General features: G+C 42.9%; 1 protein-coding gene across 21 annotated transcripts in view; it reads right to left on the bottom strand.

Annotated features, from left to right (window-relative positions):
* The window catches only part of LOC110529502 (ankyrin repeat domain-containing protein 6), a 32,218-nt gene extending 10,174 nt beyond the window's left edge, over positions 1–22,044 (bottom strand). For 6 of the 21 annotated variants that reach the window (XR_016497627.1, XR_016497628.1, XM_090242700.1 and 3 more), the window contains exons 1-4: positions 10,282–10,535; positions 1,980–2,078; positions 1,252–1,635; positions 541–639 (exon numbers count right to left, since the gene is read on the bottom strand). Coding sequence is in view for 14 of the 21 variants with exons in the window: in XM_090242700.1 (XP_090098826.1) it covers positions 541–639; positions 1,252–1,572 (420 nt within the window). In the remaining 7 variants the exon portion in view is untranslated. Of the gene's footprint in view, positions 1–540; positions 640–1,251; positions 1,636–1,979; positions 2,079–10,281; positions 10,536–21,634 lie in introns of those variants that run through there. The other 15 variants (XR_016497629.1, XM_090242704.1, XM_090242705.1 and 12 more) reach the window with 8 other exon arrangements.
* Between the last annotated feature and the right edge of the window lie 725 nt (positions 22,045–22,769).

The raw sequence follows: 22,769 nt of genomic DNA, 5'->3' as shown, positions 1-22,769 counted from the left end.
CAGTCAAGAGCTTTACACATCTACCACCTGACCTCTGGATTATCATACTAGACAACCCTGTTATTGGTTTTCATTCAGTCAAAATAGCTGACATAGCAGGATAAGTAGGAGGTTATGTGTTGAGGCCTACAGGGTCTGGTTTCCTTTAGAGGGTCAGTGTGGCTTTTCTTTTGCTCTACCAGGTGTGGCAACTGGAGAGTGGCTGTTACCTCTGTAACAATATACACTCTTTCTATCCGCATGGACTTCCACGGGGCTGGTACTGCATCCCAAATGGCACCCTATTCCCTTTTTAGTGCACTATTTTAACCATGGCCCATAGGGAATAGGGTGCCATTTGGTACGCATCGTATTTCCTTCTCAGGGAATGAATGAGGGTTAAGCCAATTACAGGCAGTATTTTCTCTACAGATTGTCAAATAGCGTTAGTGCTGTCTGACAGTTTGTTGGGGTTTAAAATCCCTCTACGCCATTGAGTGAGTGCATTGGGGCTCTGCTTTCAGCCCTGTGTGAGCTCTGTTGTGTGTGTGTGATATGTACCTTGTCCTGTCTGTCCAGAGCACACCCTTCCTGGATGAGGGCAGAGATAACGTCACTGTTTCCCACCACGGCTGCCCGATGTAAGGCTGTCTGCTCACCCTGCATACACACACACACGCACACACGCACACACACACAGAGCTCAGTTAGGGGGTTATTTTCCCATCCACACATCAACAATTAGTTCAGAGGTCAATGATGAATACAATATCAAAAGGCAGTAGTTAATTCCTTCTGACTTCAATATGATGGCTCAACGTTTTAGTAGGCTCTCTCACAATGAGTACATCATCCATCCAACAAAGTGTCAGGTTGTTATTAACACAAGGAATAACAATGATGTTACAACAATCATCCAACACTGCAGTATGACATCAGATAAGCCTTCATACTATCACAGTATACTACAGTGGGCATCCTCCATACAAAGCAGTGAACACAACCACAGAAGCAGCAGGCAAAAGCACTCAGTTCAGCCCAGCTCTCATTTATGTTCTACCATAAATGGAATTCCTGCAAACATAGAGAACCCTTCTCACAGCAGCTCAACAGAGTGATGTTTAGCAGGCCAGGTTTGACATATCATGAGAAGGGTGGAAGAGAGAAATCAAAAAGAAGCGCTGCTTCCTGTGACCGGAGGAGGATGTGGGGTTTAGTTTGGTCATTCCAAGCAAGATAACTAAGAGGCGTGCTGAAGAGCTTTTCTCTAACCTCCTTCTTCACTCTCCCTGATCTCCCAGGCCCAGTCCCAGCAGCTTTCCTCCACTGCCATCTCTCTCTCCCCTCCTCCTTCTCGGGGCCACTCACCCCATTGGTGGCTGGGGACACGCTGCGGCCCATTCGGGATCGGGAGCTCATTGACCAGATGGAGAGAATTTGGGAGCGCCAGAGGTTTGGGCCGTTATCTGTGGGTGTGGGACTGGGAAGGGCTAGGGGGGACGACCTCCCCCCAGGGGGTGAGCCCCGTAGAGGGCTGCTGTATCCCTCAACATGGCAGTCCAAATAATCCCACTCTAGGTCACTGGAGGTCATTACAATACTACTGTGACAGTCTTAGAGAAATAGAAAAGGTGTCCGCACGCAGGAGAAACCACACTGCAACCAAACAGACCAGCAACCAGACTCAAAACCTTCATACAATTGTGTCATTTGAGTGTTTAAAAGGTGACCTCGCACACATTTAAATGTCTAAGTTAAACATTCTGGAGTTTGTTTGCGTGAATGTATAAATATTACATGGTGTAATATTGGTATAAATATTACATGGTGTAATATGGGTGTGATGTTCATTTGGGAAGATTCTGAGCGACACTAATGCAACGACAGAGAACACAAAGCAATGGTCCACACACACATTCCTTTTCACAGTCATGACTGCAGTGCAAGCTGGAAACATGGAAAGAGCAAATGAAAGGCAGCATGTAAACAGACAGTCTTACGTCGTCCTGGATGTCAAGATCGCAGCCGGCCTTCAGCAGAATGCGCAGAACCTCGATGTGGCCCTTGTAGGAAGCCAGGTGCAGGGGACTTCTGCCGTACTGCGGACACAGAACACACACTCTCAAACACACACACAGAAGAGAGGGGCACAGCAACTGAAGAGAGATACAGCAGGTGAAGCCAACCAGACAGAATATCAGTGCCCCCAACTGAAGCCAACCAGACTGTATATCAGTGTCCCAACTGAAGCCAACCAGACAGAATATCAGTGACCCCAACTGAAGCTAACCAGACTGTATGTCAGTATCCCCAACTGAAGCCAACCAGACTGTATATCAGTGTCCCAACTGAAGCCAACCAGACTGTATATCAGTGTCCCAACTGAAGCCAACCAGACTGTATATAAGTGTTGCCAACTGAAGCCAACCAGACTGTATATCAGTGTCCCCAACCAGACTGTATATCAGACACAGAGAGACTGACAATGTGTCTACAGGGCAATCGTATTCATTAACACATGGCTCTGTCATCATGGCACAGCAGTTAGCCGCACGCAATCTGTCCCATTTGAATAATGAGTCGCCAGTAAACAAACAAATGTTTAATCCACAGATGGTTTAAAAGAAGCTAGGATGGAGAGAGAACCTCTACAGCTGCTTATGGATTAGCTGCCCACATCCTCCGGCTCTAAGGCCAACAATTATGGGACCTGCAGCCTGCTATGGAGCAAATGTGACTTTACAGTTTTTTGAGGTTTATCTTTATCTTTCTATAGTAATAATGGATTGTTTGCCAGGCTAAATCAGTGATGCTACTCGACACCACGATCATATGCTGTATTGGATTAGGTAAGGTTAGACATGGCAGATACTCTTCATGAAATGTGCCTTTTCTTATAACAACTGAAAAGGAATATAAAGTGTACTTAAGAGATATCTGGAGTTAAGTTAATGTAAACAAATGATCTCAGTAAATCCTAAAGCCTTATACCAAGATACATAACCCTATCTCACCCCATAGGCTACAGTAAAGCACAGTAACTATCTGGAAGTGAGAAAATAAAATGCAACTGTGTGCTAACCAGCAGCGATGCGTGGGTAAAATCACTAGGGAACCTATGTGTTGTAATAATTGTGTTGTTTGCTCTATAACCTGTTAGTTCATATGCCTTGCGACCATGATATATACTGTAGGCCTAAAGTCCAAGACAATAAGAAGACACAGAGGCAGAATAAATTCAACCACACCTTTGTTTCATCTCAAAACCGGAGGGCAGCTTCTGTCCGGTAAAATCCACAAAACATATTGCATGTAACAAACAGTTACTGTGCATGACCTACGGCATGGTCAAGCAAGTTAATGTTTCCAACATTTTGGGACTACCTAACAACTACTGATTTAGAACCACAGAGTTACCGCAAGTCGCAAAGATAACAGGGGCTGCCTCCACTTTTCCAACACAATTTCAACTTCAACATTTCAACATCATCAAATCACCTATGCTTAGTCTAATACAGTGACAACTAAATGATACCAAAAATGATTTAGTCCAATCAACGTAAGTTAAATATGATGTGGCTGGCCATTTTTCTGATTTGTGTGCATGTTCATTTGTGCAAGTAGAAAACACATGTTGACTCCCCCCTACTTGTGAAAAAACGCCAATACCATCCTCCTCGCTTTCATGTTGACAAAATGCTCTATCACGCTGTCATACAGTAATACGCTTTTATTTTTTTGTTGTCTTAGGCTACCTGGCTAAAATGCTTGCTCGCTGGCCTTAGCTAGTCAACATTAGCCTTTTATATTTAGCTACATAATTGAACTTCCATCCTCTTAGGCCAGGGGCACAATGTATGAATTAATGGTTGGCTTAGAATCACCGTTATAGTCATTGGCGAGTATGGAGAATGAAGTAAAACCACAAGTCCAAATCCCTATCTCCATTCATGGTTCATTTAGGAAAGGGCCCATTTTAACTAGCTTGGTAGCCACCGGAGGACAACAACACAACAAGATGCAGCAATTCAAGTTGTTTCTGTTAATGACGTATGCTCTCGATGCGATTTGATAGGAGTGAAGCCAAATCCCAACAGGCTTCCCTTGACACTTTTTGTTGGGTGCGCCAGGACCATTCATACAGTGCCTTGCGAAAGTATTCGGCCCCCTTGAACTTTGCGACCTTTTGCCACATTTCAGGCTTCAAACATAAAGATATAAAACTGTATTTTTTTGTGAAGAATCAACAACAAGTGGGACACAATCATGAAGTGGAACAACATTTATTGGATATTTCAAACTTTTTTAACAAATCAAAAACTGAAAAATTGGGCGTGCAAAATTATTCAGCCCCCTTAAGTTAATAATTTGTAGTGCCACCTTTTGCTGCGATTACAGCTGTAAGTCGCTTGGGGTATGTCTCTATCAGTTTTGCACATCGAGAGACTGACATTTTTTCCCATTCCTCCTTGCAAAACAGCTCGAGCTCAGTGAGGTTGGATGGAGAGCATTTGTGAACAGCAGTTTTCAGTTCTTTCCACAGATTCTCGATTGGATTCAGGTCTGGACTTTGACTTGGCCATTCTAACACCTGGATATGTTTATTTTTGAACCATTCCATTATAGATTTTGCTTCATGTTTTGGATCATTGTCTTGTTGGAAGACAAATCTCCGTCCCAGTCTCAGGTCTTTTGCAGACTCCATCTGGTTTTCTTCCAGAATGGTCCTGTATTTGGCTCCATCCATCTTCCCATCAATTTTAACCATCTTCCCTGTCCCTGCTGAAGAAAAGCAGGCCCAAACCATGATGCTGCCACCACCATGTTTGACAGTGGGGATGGTGTGTTCAGCTGTGTTGCTTTTACGCCAAACATAACGTTTTGCATTGTTGCCAGAAAGTTACATTTTGGTTTCATCTGACCAGAGCACCTTCTTCCACATGTTTGGTGTGTCTCCCAGGTGGCTTGTGGCAAACTTGAAACTACACGTTTTATGGATATCTTTAAGAAATGGCTTTCTTGCCACTCTTCCATAAAGGCCAGATTTGTGCAATATATGACTGATTGTTGTCCTATGGACAGAGTCTCCCACCTCAGCTGTAGATCTCTGCAGTTCATCCAGAGTGATCATGGGCCTCTTGGCTGCATCTCTGATCAGTCTTCTCCTTGTATGAGCTGAAAGTTTAGAGGGACGGCCAGGTCTTGGTAGATTTGCAGTGGTCTGATACTCCTTCCATTTCAATATTATCGCTTGCACAGTGCTCCTTGGGATGTTTAAAGCTTGGGAAATCTTTTTGTATCCAAATCCGGCTTTAAACTTCTTCACAACAGTATCTCGGACCTGCCTGGTGTGTTCCTTGTTCTTCATGATGCTCTCTGCGCTTTTAACGAACCTCTGAGACTATCACAGTGCAGGTGCATTTATACGGAGACTTGATTACACACAGGTGGATTGTATTTATCATCATTAGTCATTTAGGTCAACATTGGATCATTCAGAGATCCTCACTGAACTTCTGGAGAGATTTTGCTGCACTGAAAGTAAAGGGGCTGAATAATTTTGCACACCCAATTTGACAGTTTTTGATTTGTTAAAAAAGTTTGAAATATCCAATAAATGTCGTTCCACTTCATGATTGTGTCCCACTTGTTGTTGATTCTTCACAAAAAAATACAGTTTTATATCTTTATGTTTGAAGCCTGAAATGTGGCAAAAGGTCGCAAAGTTCAAGGGGGCCGAATACTTTCGCAAGGCACTGTAGTTGAGCACACTCAATTTAGCTTAATGCTGATTGGCTATTATTTTATACTGTTTTTTTATCAAGGGGAGGCCAAATACTTGCTGGCTTCTCTTGCATTCAATGCTACGGGTGGCAACAATGTCATACTCTTTTGGACCAGACTGCTCACAACACGATAGTGGTAGGTCTGATCACAGGCGACAATGAGTCAGCCTACAGGGAGGAGCAGTGACCTGGTCGTGTGGTACAGGAGTAACCCTCCCCTCTCCCTCAACATCAGCAAGACCAAGGAGCTGATCATGGAATACAGGAAACGGAGGGGAGAGCTCACCCCCATCCACATCAAAGTGGCGGTAGTGGAGCAGGTAGACAGGATTAAGTTCATCGGTGACCAAATCACTAAAGACTTAAAATGATCCAAACACACACACACAGTCGTGAAGAAAGCGCGACAGCGCCTTTCCCCCTCAGGAGGTTGAAAAAGTTTGGCATGGGTCCTCAAATCCTGAAAAGGTTCTACAGCTGTATCATTGAGAGCAAATTGACTGGCTGCATCACCGCTTGGTATGGCAATAGCACCGCCTTTGATCGCATGGGGCCGAGCTCCCTGCCATCCAGGACCTCTATATCAGGTGGTGTGAAAAGAAGGCTCGGAAAATTGTCAAAGACTCCAACCACCCAAGCCATAGTCTATTTTCTCTGCTGCCGCACGGCAAGAGGTACCGGTGCATCAAGTCTGACACCAACAATCTCTTGAACAGATTCTATCCCCAAGCAATACGACTGATAAATAGCTAACAAAACAGCTACACAAACTATCTGAGTTGATCTTGTATCTTTTATTTCAATATTTGCACTAAGCACACTCTCTTAGCACACTCACAGGACCCTACACAGTCACACACACTGTCAGTCCAACACACACACAAACCCTCACTCCATCATCTGCTCACTTACACATAATATGCACAGAGTCAGTATATACATTTATACTGACTCTACACACCCACCCACACACCCACTCACATACTAGCTGTTGTTACTCTGTTTATCTGACATCCTGTTACCTAGTCCCCTTACCCCTATACATATCTACCTTCATCACTCCAGTATCCCTGCACATTGTAAATATGGTATTGGAACTGACTTTAAGAAATATATTTCCTGTATATAGTATGCTTATTTGCTTACTTACTTTATTGTGTATTTCATATTTCCTATTCATATTTTTTGTGGAGTTTTTTTCAAGTAATACATTGTTATTGATTATTGCATTGTTGGGTTTTGAGTTTGCAAGAGAGGCATTTCACTGTATTTGTGCATGTGACATTAAAACTTGAACCAGACAGCATCAGATAGATGGCCTCTACATACAGAGACAGGGGGGCACTGTACACTTGCTTTGATGCTTTTTCCTGCGAGATACATTCAGCCTCTTCAGTATTGAAGGAAAATTATGAAATAAAGATAGACGAAAGATAAATTATTTTAGATGTTTTTCTTGGTCCATTCTTTTGGGAAGTCTGGCTTCCCTTGACACCCATGAATACTGGTGCTGTCTGTGTGCTGCCTGTGTGCTGCAGAATTCCTCTCCAGAAACATGCAGCTGGCAGCCATTTTGAATTATCTGTCTGAGTTAATACAATGTAATTAGAGGTCAGGTGTGCATTGACAGACTGCAATTACAAAGAACTACATCAACGCAACCCCCTCATTAACACCTCACCCTCACACCGCTCCATTAAACAGAGAGACAGGAGAAGCCACAGTTCCTTCAGCAGGGGAAGCTGGCGTGCTACATGGGTGCGGCTTGACACTACCTGGTATTCACTAGGGCCAGGCAGGGGTTGAATTTCACTGGGCCAGGCTTGGAGGGCTGCCATGGAATTGTCTCAGGTAAACACCAGTCATAGGCCCAGGGTGAGGTCTGTTCTTTTATCCCAGAAGACTGTAGCTGGACATGGACTGAGCCTGCTCTCTATTCTGTGGCCTGGTGTGACCTCAGAGAGACACACGGCTGGTTATTTATTTTTATCTTACCTTTATTTAACTAGGCAAGTCAGTTAAGAACAAATTCTGAAGTTCTAGGAACAGTGGGTTAACTGCCTTGTTCAGGGGCAGAACGACAGATTTTTACCTTGTCAGCTCATGGATTCGATCTTGCAACCTTCTGGTTACTAGTCCAACGCTCTAACCAGTAGGCTACCTGCCGCCCCGTTATATTCTAACTCCTCTTTTTCTCATTCTCAAAACAGTTTTTTATCTTCCTGAGGAACTAAACCATCCATCCAGCACTTGGCACTTTACCTCACACTCCCCACTACTACTCCCTTCCCCTGAAGCAGAGGCATTTCCAACTGAAATGTAATCCTCATGTTCCTGGGCTTAGTATTTATTAGGGCTCACTGCCAAAAAATAAAAATAGAGCCAATCACAATATTATCAAAGAGTCAGAGAGGCCTAACAAATGTAGCCATGTAAGATAAATGGTCATATTTATTCAGTCATTTATTCACGTTTCACTAAGTGCTGCGCATTTAACAATGTCCTCCATATAAAGAATTATGAATCCATTTCCTGAAACAAAATGTGCAGCAGCTTGATACATTTAAGAGGAATGAAAGCAGAGGAGAAAAGCTTCTGCCAAGAGACGTGTCCTGTTATTGAGGAAGTAAATGTATTAGGCTCAAGAAAAAATGCCTCTGCCTGCCTTATTGACCAGTATCACATTGCAGTCTATAAAGATAAAGACTGGATATCAGAGGAAGATCTCCCTCAACACCTCAGGTCTGTACCAGAGCTGCTCTGACAGAGACACAAAGGAAGACCATTCACTTCACAGACAGACAGGACTACTACTGTAGCGCATGACTTCAATCAATCACTTCTAGCTGTGACTCTCTCAGCAAACACCCCAAAACTGACAGCTCAAGATAGATTCACTGTCAAAAGCCAAGTCATGCAATGATGATACGTTATTGTCATATTGCGGTAACACTGTTGGTTCCAGCTGAACATACTGAATTTCATCGGTCTATATTAAATGTGTCACTCTTGCATTTGTACTGCACTCGTCCTCTGGTCCTTTAAGGGCACAAGCTTGTGGCTACATGGAATGTGCATGACGTGACACACACACGGTTAAGGTCAGCCTCAGACAGAGACCCTCACGGACCTGTTCATTTGTCATCAACGCCAATGCATTCCTATTCCTTTCCAAATACTCCAAATTCCAACAGCTCCTTCCTGTAAAATAGACCTACTGACATTCTGTGGTGAAACATGGTAGTTTTACACACCGACCAGTATAACAGGCATACACTGTATATGCCTATTAGTGTATCCAAGAATCAGTTAGGATTATAATATGGTCATATGCTCCTCCAGTCCCACTAACCATTTTACATTGTGATGTAGAGGGGATCTAATCAGAGCATGAAATACAGATACAACCATACAATACACATAAATCTGCCCATGGTCGTTGCCCTGGTGGCCCAATGAGGCTGCAGTTGAGTGAGACACAGTACCCACACAAATCCACCCATATTGGTGAATGGCTACACACAGACACAGTACCCACACAAATCCACCCATATTGGCGACTGGCTACACACAGACACAGTACCCACACAAATCCACCCATATTGGCGACTGGCTACACACAGACACAGTACCCACACAAATCCACCCATATTGGCGACTGGCTACACACAGACACAGTACCCACACAAATCCACCCATATTGGCGAATGGCTACACACAGACACAGTACCCACACAAATCCACTCATATTGGCGAATGGCTACACACAGACACAGTACCCACACAAATCCACCCATATTGGCGACTGGCTACACACAGACACAGTACCCACACAAATCCACCCATATTGGCGACTGGCTACACACAGACACAGTACCCACACAAATCCACCCATATTGGCGAATGGCTACACACAGACACAGTACCCACACAAATCCACTCATATTGGCGAATGGCTACACACAGACACAGTACCCACACAAATCCACCCATATTGGCGACTGGCTACACACAGACACAGTACCCACACAAATCCACCCATATTGGTGAATGGCTACACACAGACACAGTACCCACACAAATCCACCCATATTGGCGACTGGCTACACACAGACACAGTACCCACACAAATCCACCCATATTGGCGACTGGCTACACACAGACACAGTCCCCACACAAATCCACCCATATTGGTGAATGGCTACACACAGACACAGTACCCACACAAATCCACCCATATTGGTGAATGGCTACACACAGACACAGTACCCGCACAAATCCACCCATATTGGTGAATGGCTACACACAGACACAGTCCCCACAAAAATCCACCCATATTGGTGAATGGCTACACACAGACACAGTACCCACACAAATCCACCCATATTGGTGAATGGCTACACACAGACACAGCAATCTGACGGGAAAAAAGGATGACGACTACAACTTATATACACATTAAAAAGACAAACGTGTAATAAACACACAAGGAGACCACCTCCTCTGCTCCACTCACCTTGGTGACAGCTACTTTGGCGCCCTTGTTGATGAGCTGGACCACATTGTCAGCCTGGCCCTTGTGGGAGGCTACGAGGAGGCGCTCGGACAGTGCGAGGACCGCAGCCTCATCCTGCTGGCTCATGTAAGCAGGGTAAGTGAAGCACTGTCTCCACGACACGGTGCTCCAAGGAGAGGGTGGGGTGGGGTGGGGTGGGGGGCTGACACCCACACCCACACTAACTCATCACCGACACACACAGGGGTAGTGGGCAGAAAGAGAGGAGAAGAGGAGAGACGAGAGGGCTTGGACCTCTGGACACTCCCAGGTTGGCTCCCTCATGTCATCCTCAGTGCCTGCAAGAGAACAGGAAACACATGTGGTGGTAACAAGCTAGCACATGTCACATGGTAGTGTAGAAGACTAGCAAACAGGAAGCCAGGAGGGAATGGGTTGAATAGATTGAGATTTCAATGGTGATTGCATCATTGCTACTAGCTACCTAGCCCACTATATCCAGCTGTGGGAATTGGGAAAACAGACCATTTCCTGTTGGGGAGACAGCAGCTGTAGAATAGCTATGTCTTTTAAATTAGTTTATACATGTTGAAAAGGAGTGATCAACAACAACAGAGGAGAGTGCCATCCATACAAACACTGTTTTCACTGTTTATGTCATACCATCAGACACAATGCCATAGAAAAGCTAATAAAAACAGCCATAACCAACCACAGGAGTCAGACTTATGCGGTAAGTTGAGTGAGAGTTGGTGTGACCGCAGGCAGAGTGACTCACTGGAAAAAAGTCTGTCTTTCCAGGAGCTCCTACCATCATTACAACCCATCAACGTGTTGAGCTGTCAAATCTGTCAATGTTTCTACCTGACTCAGAGGAACTAGCTCACGATTAACCACGCCAGCAATTGGTGAAACGCAGTATAAGGTACTCAATGTAGCCTATTAGCTAAATTATAAGACTGAGCATCCTCCAGGCTGTATTCCGTCATGCTTGTTGAAACCGAGTAAACTGCAGAGGAAATGGTACATTGTCATTTTAGACTAAGTATGTGTGCTTTTTGAAGTTACTAATGGTGGTCTGACAGCTTGTTATGCGTTTGTTCCATCATTATGACAGGTGGTGAGGTCACCTAGCTATCTTCTCAAGTATCAGAGGACACAGCCACATTAAGCAATATGACAAAATAATGATTTCTTCCATTCAGCCCCATAGACATTATATGGGTTTGTAAAGATATACCAGAGAAGGCTATACCAAGACAAAAGGATGTTCGCATAATATAGCACGTCAATGCATACTTTCAATGCAGGCCTATTGTTCCCCCCCCCCAGTCTTAGGAGTGGTTAGGAATATATATACCAAGGAGAAACAGCATCACATTATGAAATAGCCCACCATGTAATCCTGTAAAGTACAGGTCCTAATTATGTAATGCTAAGGAATCTCAGTCTACCGCTTGGTCCAGCACACCAGGTTTCGGTCACACCTATTTCACAGGCACCACCTATAGCTAAGAGAGAACAGAGGGGGACAAAATAACCAAACAAGTCATGCTATGTCTTAATGATAGTTTGGTCTGTCTCCTTTAGCCCCACCTCCTATCAACTTAAACAGCGAGTCTAGATAAATCTCTTTGAAGGGCTAAATAACTTAGACAAGCAGGCTATACTGCAGCCATAGATCATAAGTCTGTTGAAACACTTTAAAACATCTGTTTCATCAGGGATATACGCTAGATACCTATCTAATCCCCATATGGTTGTTCTGGGTTCTGCTGGCTGGAAGCGAAGGTTTCATCTCTTCTCAGTGGGGGCTTCTGAGGGCTCAGAGGCCTTTTATCCTGGCCCCTTGGTGTAGAGTGAGAGAAAAGGAGCTGGCCTGCTCCTCTACCAGTGTGGCTTTAATGGAGTTTCTCACAGTCCCTCACACCTCCAATGCCTGGACCCAATTAACTGGATTAATGTTGGTGAGTCTGATACAGCGCTCCGATTAAAGATCCCTTTCAGGTGCCTCTAATCTGGGGGCCATCTGATCCGCTCGCTGTAAAGCATCAAGGTGGGTGCATCCTGACACAGCTAACGGCACTCAACTCTGTGTAATCTTTGACTTCTGTCAACCATTACGGAAGGAAGGGAGGGGCCATGGCACAACTTCACCTATTAACTGTCAGTTCCTCTCTAAATTCACTTCAAATGTCACTGTCATAAAGAACTGTTTGGGGAATTAAATTGAAAATCTAAGTGTGGAATAATGGTATCAGACAGGGCTGTTCCATCTCGTCTCATGAGATTCTCTTTTTCCGAAGGCACCTTACATGTCCAAGGATACGACTCTGAAATATGAGACCAACCTGAGCTCATTATTAGCTCAATTATCCCTCTTTCTAGAGGAAGTGAGAGATTCCGAACAAACAGTCATAACTATTTTCCTGTGAACACTCATTGTTCAGCTCCGATCTGGAGAGGAAGAGGCATGTCCTATCAGATCCCCTGAGTCTAATCTACTTTGACAACAGTTATGTAAAGTGATTAAGTAAAAATACTTTAAAGTACTACTTAAGTTGTTTTTGGGGGTATCAGTACTTACTTTACTATTTATATTTTTCACTACTTTTGCTTTTATTTCACTACATTCCTAAAGAAAATAATGTACTGTTTACTCCATCCATTTTTCCTGACACCCAAAAGTAAATCGCTACATTTGAATACTTAGCAGGACCGGAAAATGGTCAAATTCTCATCTTATCAAGAAAACATCCCTGGTCATCCCTACTGCCTCTGATCTGGCGGACTCACTAAACACACATGCTTCGTTTGTAAATCTCTGAATGTTATAGTGTGCCCCTGGCTATACGTAAATTAAATAAACAAAAAAATGTTGCCATCTGGTTTGCTTAATATAAGGAATTTGAAATGATTTATACTTTTACGTTTGATACTTAAGTATATTTTAGAAATTACATTTACTTTAGATTTTTAAGTATATTTAAAACCAAATACTTTTAGACTTTTACTCAAGTAGTATTTTACTGGGTGACTTTCACTTTTACTTGAGGCATTTTCTATTAAGGTATCTTTACTTTTACTCAAGTATGATGATTGGGTACTTTTTCCACCACTGTTCCACAACTACTCTAATGGCTGTAGTGTGTTGAAATCATTTCTCTGCAAATAAAGTATCTCACACAAACATGCATGCACACGCACACACACGCTGTCAGATATATGTGTATAGGTGGCAGGGAAGTCAGGTGCAGGAGAGTCAAACGGAGTGTAAAATGGAGTCTTTTAATAAATGTCCAAAGTAACATGCTCCATAACACTAATAAGAAAAATGAATATTAACAAATATGGGTACGACCCGTCGCGCACCTATACAAAAACACTACACTGACAATAAACAATCTCTGACAAAGACATGAGGGGAAACAGAGGGTTAAATACACAACAGGTAATGAATGGGATTGAAAACAAGTGTGTGGGAAGACAAGACAAAACCAATGGAAAATGAAAAATGGATCAATGATGGCTAGAAGACCAGTGACGTCGAACGCCGAGCACCGCCCGAACAAGGAGAGGCAACGACTTCGGCAGAAGTCGTGACACACGCACACACACACACAAATACAGTTTTGCATGTGTGATGTACACTGTACACCATACTAACAGGGACAGACAGTATTATTGTTGGTTCACTGGAACAGTCATTTCAGAGTTCTGCATTGCTACAGGCCAACATCGTTAAGTCTATGAAAATATAAAAACATATGCATCAAGAAATGAAACTCTCTACTCTGGTTTGAATGACCCATTGCACAGTGAATGCATTGCAATTCATTTTCTATTATTTGTAAAGATATTCCTGGATGTACCACAGTTGTCAGGTTAAAATAATAGAAAATTGAAGTCAGGTCCTTTCTATTGAACACCAGGGGACCTCATTGAAGGTAGTTAGTTACCACATGTAGGCTATAATTCTGATCAAACAGTACAGTAGCCGTCATGTGGAACTATGCTTGTCAGGCCAAGGGTGATCACGCTAGGATAAGCATTAACAAGTCTAACAAGCATAGCAGATCCAAAACTGCTGCGGTGTTTAGAAAACACTGTGCCTTTTCTATAACTCTTCATTATTTATGATGCACAACTAGCCCATCTTACTGTCCTCTAATCTTCTGTCACTTTAAAACAGAAGAATAAAAAATATTTTTGATTCCCAAATATGCCATGTTTCAATTTCAAATCTGAATAGGGGAATATCCTCCAGACATGCATTCAACCTTAAATCCTTTAGAATCAGATAGAGAGCTCTGCTTTCATGAGGCCAATATGTAAAAGTCTGACTGGAGAGTCCAAGAGCAGATTTTCTTGTGATACTAACCAACACCTCATTCCACACACAGCTATAAAACTGTCAATGATTTCATCACACTGAAGCTTCTGAAGGAGGAAGCCAACTCCTCTGTCTGGGTCTAACAGGTAAAGACATTCCAGACCGCTTTATCTATAGAGAGTCAAAATGAAAGGTCCTGAGGGGGGGTTAGTCAGTGTTGTATACACCCCACCCAGGGTGAGAAAAGCTATGTATTACACCCTTTCAATCTACAGAATGTCATGCATGAACACTTCAACACACAACTGAAGATGGATTGAAATGTTTTTCATTGACAAGGGACACTTTAACATGGACACTTCAACACACAACTGAAGATGGATTGAAATGTTTTTCATCGACAAGGGACACTTTAACATGGACACTTCAACACACAACTGAAGATGGATTGAAATGTTTTTCATTGACAAGGGACACTTTAACATGGACACTTCAACACACAACTGAAGATGGATTGAAATGTTTTTCATTGACAAGGGACACTTTAACATGGACATTTCAACACACAACTGAAGATGGATTGAAATGTTTTTCATTGACAAGGGACACTTTAACATGGACATTTCAAACGTGAATAGGTGAAAAGGTCGTAATCAAAAGAAAACGTATGCCTATGCCCAAATTACTATTCTATGTATCAGGATGGAATGTGCTAGAAATAGTCAAAGAAGAGTCCTCTGCATACTTTTGAGAGACCATTTCTTTGAGTTTAAATGGTTGCTAAATGCACTATGGTAACATTTGAATGACTCCCTCCTGCCAGCTGAGAAATGAATAAAATTAAGCAGGGAGAAAGTTTATCCCCCTCTGCATTCTTGTGGGTCTCCATAAGAGGTCTGTTCAGCCAGATAGCCACACAAAAAAGGCTGGCAGAGCAGGGCTACTCACATGCAGCTAGGCAACTGGGCTTTTGTGCGAACCTTTCAGGAACTCAGGACTCGGTTCAAAACTTTAAAAAAATGCCAAGCTCCCTTTGTTTTTCAGACCAGTTTTGAGAGTGAGGAGGCCCTGGGGACATGTTTTTTTCTTCAAAATCAGACGAACTGAAAAACAACTTCTTTTCATACAGGCATGTTTTACGACTGCTAGATTTAACCCTCTCCTCCCTCAGTGTAGTATTATCTATTCCTGGATTGGCAGCGAGGCATCTAGTGAATCTGAGGGAAAGTCAGGTCTTCAGAAGGTCTCCATCCACACCAATGAGAAGATGGGTGGGCTTGTCTTGGACACTGAGGTGATACAGGGGTCAAACTTATTAAAGGAGGCTGGTCATCACCAAACTAGCTTGAACACGTTGGAATGTTTTAGAATGCCGTTTATTCCTTAAACTGTCAAATAGCAACAACAAGAGGTAAGACAAAATACTCCCAGGCATAACTCTCTAAACCGTGGGTCACTGCCATGCATTAGCCTATGCTGTTGTTCTGACATCAGACATGTATCAAGACTCTAGGCTACATTTGTTTAGAGATAGAAGGAAACCTTGTGAAAGTGAAGAGCTGGGTGGCTGAAATTGTCCATACTTTGGGTATTTTGACCCACAGAAATGAACAAATGTCACATCTGATTAAACTATTGACCAAGTTCATGTCTACACCAACTGTATGACTATGTTATTACACAATGAAAGGAATCCTTCTTGAACTGATTTAAATTCTATTAAAAATAGTGCAATATGGGATGGTGAAGATTCTACAGTGCCTTCAGAAAGTATTCATATCCACTGACATATTCATATTAGTTACAGCTGGAATTAAAAATGGATTAAATAGATGTTTTATTCTCACCCATCTATAAACAATACCCCATAATGACAAAGTGAGAACATGTTTTTAGAAATGTTTGAAAATGTATTGAAAATGAAATACCTAACTTCCTAAGTATTCACACCCCTGAGTCAATAAATACATGTTAGAATCACCGCCTGTATGTAGCAGCCTACAGACCTAAATATACTACATAGTGAAAAAGTCTCAAGTTTTAACACTACTAGCTATATATCTTCCTGTTCTTAATCATCAATGTAACTTTGTCAGAATTAAAGGGTCAGTTGTCAGCTGCCAAGAAGTGAGAAAACGACACACCTGAGTAAGTGCACAGTACTTGATATTCATGAAGCAGGTCAGGAATTCTGCTGGTCAAAGGTTCTCTCAGTTCTAGACTCCACTGAAGTTGTTGGTAAGTGTGAGGATTTCAGGACTGCTGTATGACAATTGTTGGAGGTTTTAAGAATATCGAACAAAAATGTAGGATCAATATAGCTAGTGTTGCTATGGCATCACAACACCCAACTTCTACTACTATTACATTACACGGTGTGCTTTTAAGCATCACAAACCCCACAAACACTATTCTTGTTGACAGAAACAAAGCATTTCCCAGGAGGGCGCAATATTTTCAGACACCTGGCAACAGAAACAGTATGGGGAGCCAGCCAATGCTGCAGGGCCTTCATTTACTGGAGAGTGAGTCAGGGTGATGCTCACCTCCACCTGAGACATGCACATAGCAGAGCACAGGATAGAGTCGTTCCAAACAACAACATTACATCCACACAATGTGACATAGAACCAACATGCTAGAATGAACATACAATTGTGCTCTTAGATTTCTAAGCTGCCGGCGGTTGTCTAACATTCCCATTAGTGAGGGCATTTTCTCCCTTCATTTGTTTAAGCTCACATCCATCCACCTCATCACAACAAGAGTATGTATTTCTTTAGCACGCTCTGGGGCATAGCCTAGCCTCACACAGAGAGTTAACCTTTCGTGTTCTGGACCAGCTGTACCTCTACTGTACCAGAGATGATCTCTCTCTACTCTTACATAAACCTTCCAGAGCTAGCGCCCGTGGGGACACAGGGGGTTACATAAGAAGCCATACAGCCACAGAAAGATGAGATGAGTCTCTGGATTGGAAGAGAAGACCATGCTTGTCTGTGTCAGGGTATCTGCTAGAGCAGTTTCACTAACTCAGTGAGCTGCCGGGCCGGCCGGGCCCCCTTTGGGTCAAGCAGCTTTGTTGTCTGTAATGAAGTTAGCAGAGACAAGAGTCTGACCCCAAAAAATAGTGATCTATGGAATTATCTGGCATGCTGGAGGGGTGTTCCCCAGTGGGTTTTGGAACAGGGATCAGCGACGTGATTGGATGATGACTGAGAAGAGTGTTCAGTGCAGAGCGGGATTGGCTCCCCAGCCCTGGATTTAGTCAAACTCAGCCATCTGTCTTTCCCCACACCACCTCCAGCAGAGAGAGAGAGAGAGAGAAGAAAGAGAAGAGAGGAGAAAGAGAGCGAGAGAGCGAAAACCAGATTAAATCAAAACTTTGACCCGTTCGCTAATCCCCAAATCTATTTCAGGGCCTTTAGCCCTGGTCCTTCCAGGGTTGGCGCCTCAGGAACCGTTGACATAGTTTAAGAAGTTCATTTCTGAGGGGAGGATCTTTTGATTGTTGTCATGGTGTCACTCAAAGTTGTATGGTAACAATCATGTTAAAAAAAATCATCAAAATAATCACTCCAAGATCATATCAAATACTATCAAACGAAGCAATTCTGAATGTATAATTTTGGGCAACTTGTGAGTGTAGCCTAAAAGGCGCTGCACGGCAAATCCGATGTCTGCATTTACGGTGATATGTCCTCTGCAGAAGTCATGGCATTCATACTTCGCACGCCACAATGTTACAAAATTTGAGAGGTGCACGGCGATGCGATACAAAGCGCAATTTGGCCTCTGTGTGCCACTGAAGATCCCGCAATTGCATCATACCATCCATACGGATCCTCCAACCACATTTTCGGATAAAGCATAAATGGGCTCTAAGCCTTGATGCAGGGATGGGCAGGCCCTCAGATAAACCCCCCCCCCCCCCCCCCAAAAAAAAAACAATCAGTCGGTCTCAACATACTGTTGCGATTTAGAATACACCAGGTGCACTTTCTAAATGGTGTTGTGCATCAGCAGTTGTTATGTGGTTGTCAGTCACTGACAGTCAGTCAATTAGCCCATGTCAGCCTGCGAGCAACTGCAGTCCCTCATGATGAGTTCAGATTTTTGTGGTTCCGACCCCCATCAAAGTTGCCCATCCCTGCCTTGAGGCAAGAACATGCTCAAGGCTAGCTAGTGTGCTGTTGTTACTCTGAGGCCGTTGGACAGTGATAATGAAGCTGTTCTGTGTGTGATTGATGGCTGCCAGATGTGAGATTGGAGATAATGCTGGGGTCATGTTGTATGGCTCCTGAGTGGCGCAGCAGTCTAAGGCACTATATCTCAGTGCTTGAAGTGTCACTACAGACACCCTGGTTCGATTCCAGGCTGTATCGCATTGGGAGTCCCATAGGGTGGCGCACAATTGGCCCAGCGTCATCCGGGTAGGCCGTCATTGTAAATAAGAATTTGTTCTTAACTGACTTGCCTAGTTAAATAAAGGTTACACATGGCAGTAAAGCTATTTACCTCTACAATAGAACATCCCCCTTTAACACCCCTCAGATAACGATGGTATCTTGATGGAAAGGGTTCTAGGCTGACAGTTGGTCCTAATCCAAATTAAAGGCCAATGACTGAACTCCTAGTGACCTTCTAGTTTTAGGAAATATGACTATTTCCTTCCAGATACAAGGTCATAAGAAAACCTCCTTATCTTGGTCATCATATAGCACTTATAATCTCAACATCAAAGGTATTACCAGCAGACACTGACAATGAATAAGTGAGGTTTAGGATGTTGTCGTTACAAGACCAGCACTGCCACAGTAATACACACACACACACTTCCAGCTGTGGGAAGCTACAGTACTGACCAAAGACTCTAGACTGGCCAATCAAGTCATCATAATCATCTGATTTGGATTCATTGTCCTGGACCACTGAACAGAAAAGGCCCCCTGTGTTAGTCAGATGGAGGCTTTCCTTTTAGTGCTTTAGTCTACAAAGATTTTCTTCACCCATGAGTTACATTAAATACACACTCTCTCTCTCACACACACACACACACACACACACACACACACACACACACACACACACACACACACACACACACACACACACACACACAGCTCTCTCTTTCGGTCTCCTCACATACAGACACAAAGGCACAGACCCACACACACACGATAACAAGTGCACAGCAAGGGGGACTGCCAGCCTTTCCAGCCAGTCTCCAGCTGGAGAGGACTAATGAATGTTAATGTGTGAGCTGAGGGGCAGCCCACCCTGCTCCCCAGAAGAGAACACTCACTCCCCCTGCTACCACTGCTTTGTTAACAGCTTCTCTGTTCAGTCTGCCTCTGAAAGGAAGGACCAAACATCAATATTTTCTCTATTCTTCAGTTATCTGCGCTAAAACACTTAATGATAGCAGATTTGACTGTGCTGAAAGAGCAAGGAGCTGTGGGTAATGACAAGCATTTATTGTTTCAAGAAACCAATAGAGGTTTAGTCAAAAGACTGAAGAAATCTTTCTTTATTGTGCCATCAGGCTATTCACTTGCTCCTTCAATGGCCCACTAGGCAGCTTGAGCTCCTATTAAATCCCAAGTAAAGACCAATTTACAAAATGATTTATGTCTAAAAGTGCACTTCTGTTTTACAATCTCCCCATTAGACTTGCATTCCCTAAAATGTCAATTAAAAAGACAAAACATCAAGCAGTAGTTGGCTAGTAGCCCATCATAAAATGGCTCCTTCCTTAGCACTTATCTTGTACGCTGATAATAGGCATTGTCTCACCACCTGGGAAGAAAAACCATAATCAATGTAAAAAATAATCTCTTGTTTCCTGATCTCATATGAGTTTAATGGGCCCCCTTCCATTATGAGTAATAATTTCCCCATTACATACCAGGTGCCCTACTGACCTCTAAATCACACTGGCCCCGCTAATCAGCTCCCCAGGGAACCCAGCAGAAGGCCAGGCGAGGGAGACATCTAGGCAACTCCTACACACACAGACTACATGCATGAACGCTTTCATGATAAGCACAAGACTGAATAGTGAAGTCAAGACACTAGGCCGATTCAGCACCCTCAGAAAAACAGAATTCAAATCACTCATTCTGTATTAACATTGATTGGGATATTATTTACAGCTAAATGAAAACCATGTTATTTCCTCTGATATGAAATCCAGAAGAAAGCTATGATCCCTCTATGATGGCGAATGTCAGAAGTTTAAGATGGTTGAGGGAAATTCTGAGTAGCCTCCTTACAGAGTGAGCAAAACTGCTCAAAGTAGTCATTGTGCAGAGTTATATGGTTTGTTTAAGTTTCAATCATTGTTTTTTGGTTTGACACACATACAGTGTCACTCTGTTACAGTGGAATTTCCCCTTTACATTTATATAAACGTTCTATTAAAGGGAGTTCTGTACAGCCTAGAGGGATGTCTGCTCATTATTAATTACCTTCGACCTACAATTTATAATTTAATGATAAGGCCCTTACTTATACAAGCTCCTCTTACATTCCACTGATAAGCAAAATTAGGTCATCTCTACGTGTTCCTTTGATATACCTCCTAGCTTCTTCAACTATCCACTCTGAAACTTTCTCCCTTTCTCTCCACCCAATGTAAGATAGGGCATTCACGTTCTGAAATAGATCAACTATTGTATTCATTTGTATTTATATGACATAGTGGCAGGTAGGCTACCCATAGGCACGTGGAATTCTACTAGGGAGGCTACCCATCTAGGAGCCAGACAAGGGTGGTCCCCTTCTGCATAAAACTGTTGAAAAGGCATACATTTCTGTCTCAAATTGTCAATAATACAAATGGCAAAAAAAATCTAATTTGATCAAAACAGCCTAGACTACACAGGTCTCAGATTGAACATGATTAAAAAGAAACCAAATATTATATTTATTAATGAATTTCGAGAATAGAGAATACGCTAGAAAAACCCATCATCAGCCTACACAAAACTGAAAAAGTAGCAGATATTAAACTCATACCAAAATGTTCCCCGCGTAATTCCCCAGACGAACTCTCGGTCCGATTACAAATCCTTTGGAGATAAACCCAATTCCAAGCACGAGACGCGGTGCGGGGTATGTGCGGGGTGTTTAAAGGTAACAAGAAACTTGAGGCGACGTCGATGGCTCCGTTTATCCAGGCAGAGAGTAAAAACATAGGGTCCGCAGCGAGGCGCACTGAGTCCCAAGTAAACTCCGTCCGAGTATGTCTTGACACAACCGCCCGTTCAGTCCAATTTACATATCAATAGCTCGTGACAGCCTCTGTTAATGAGGTGAAATGAAGGAGCGCTGATAAGATTCAACTGTTTGGAAAGAGACATAGTCCAGTCCGCGTCAACCAGCCTGTGGACAGCAACTGGCCAGTCACTTTATTTCCTACTAGAAAGTGAAAGGCAATCCCTGTCATTTCGATTGTATGCTCAACAGGCTCCTCATGCTATGAAATTCCTTACTGTCTACACTCTACAACCCTAGTTCGTTATTAACCAGCCATTAACAACTGTTTCTCTGGGTCTGAAAGAGGGTATTTCATTAACCAACAATCAGTTTTGCAAAATCCTACTGAACAAGCACCTAAATTAGGTAATTGGGGCATGCAAGATTATCCAAATCTGGATCATAATGTTTACTTGAACTACAAACTGAGGTAGCAGATTGTTACATGGGTGGCTTTCCAGCACATTTGACATTATCCTACACAAACACTAAATGATAGCCTATGTATTTAAATGTCTCTATACTGTATCATATATCATATGATATCCAATTTCATAAGGGAATGAAATGGATATCTGTCGCTCAATAAGAAGTTGTTTACTAAACTCCCTACTCAGATGTGTGTATAGTAGGTTACTTCAGTAGCTCAGGGATGATCCCTGTCAGGGGTCAGTGAGGGGTTACAGCAGTAACAGGGCTTGGCCGAACTCTGAGGAATGTTTACATGTTGCCACACTGTCATCATGGCTTAGGAATTCTCTCATTCCAGGTTCTATGTCTCACAGTCCCAGTTCAGAATTCCCTGAATAATACTTCTTAATTCATCAAGTTTTTATTTGAGGGTTTGTAAAGCGGTCTTGTGACTTTAAAACACTTATTTCATGAGCTGAATTAA

Source organism: Oncorhynchus mykiss, chromosome 8 (genome assembly GCF_057628025.1).
Source record: "Oncorhynchus mykiss isolate SJ-2025 chromosome 8, ASM5762802v1, whole genome shotgun sequence".
Lineage (NCBI taxonomy): Eukaryota > Metazoa > Chordata > Actinopteri > Salmoniformes > Salmonidae > Oncorhynchus > Oncorhynchus mykiss.
Note: the sequence above shows the minus strand (reverse complement) of the source record. Positions and strands in the feature narration are given on the sequence as shown.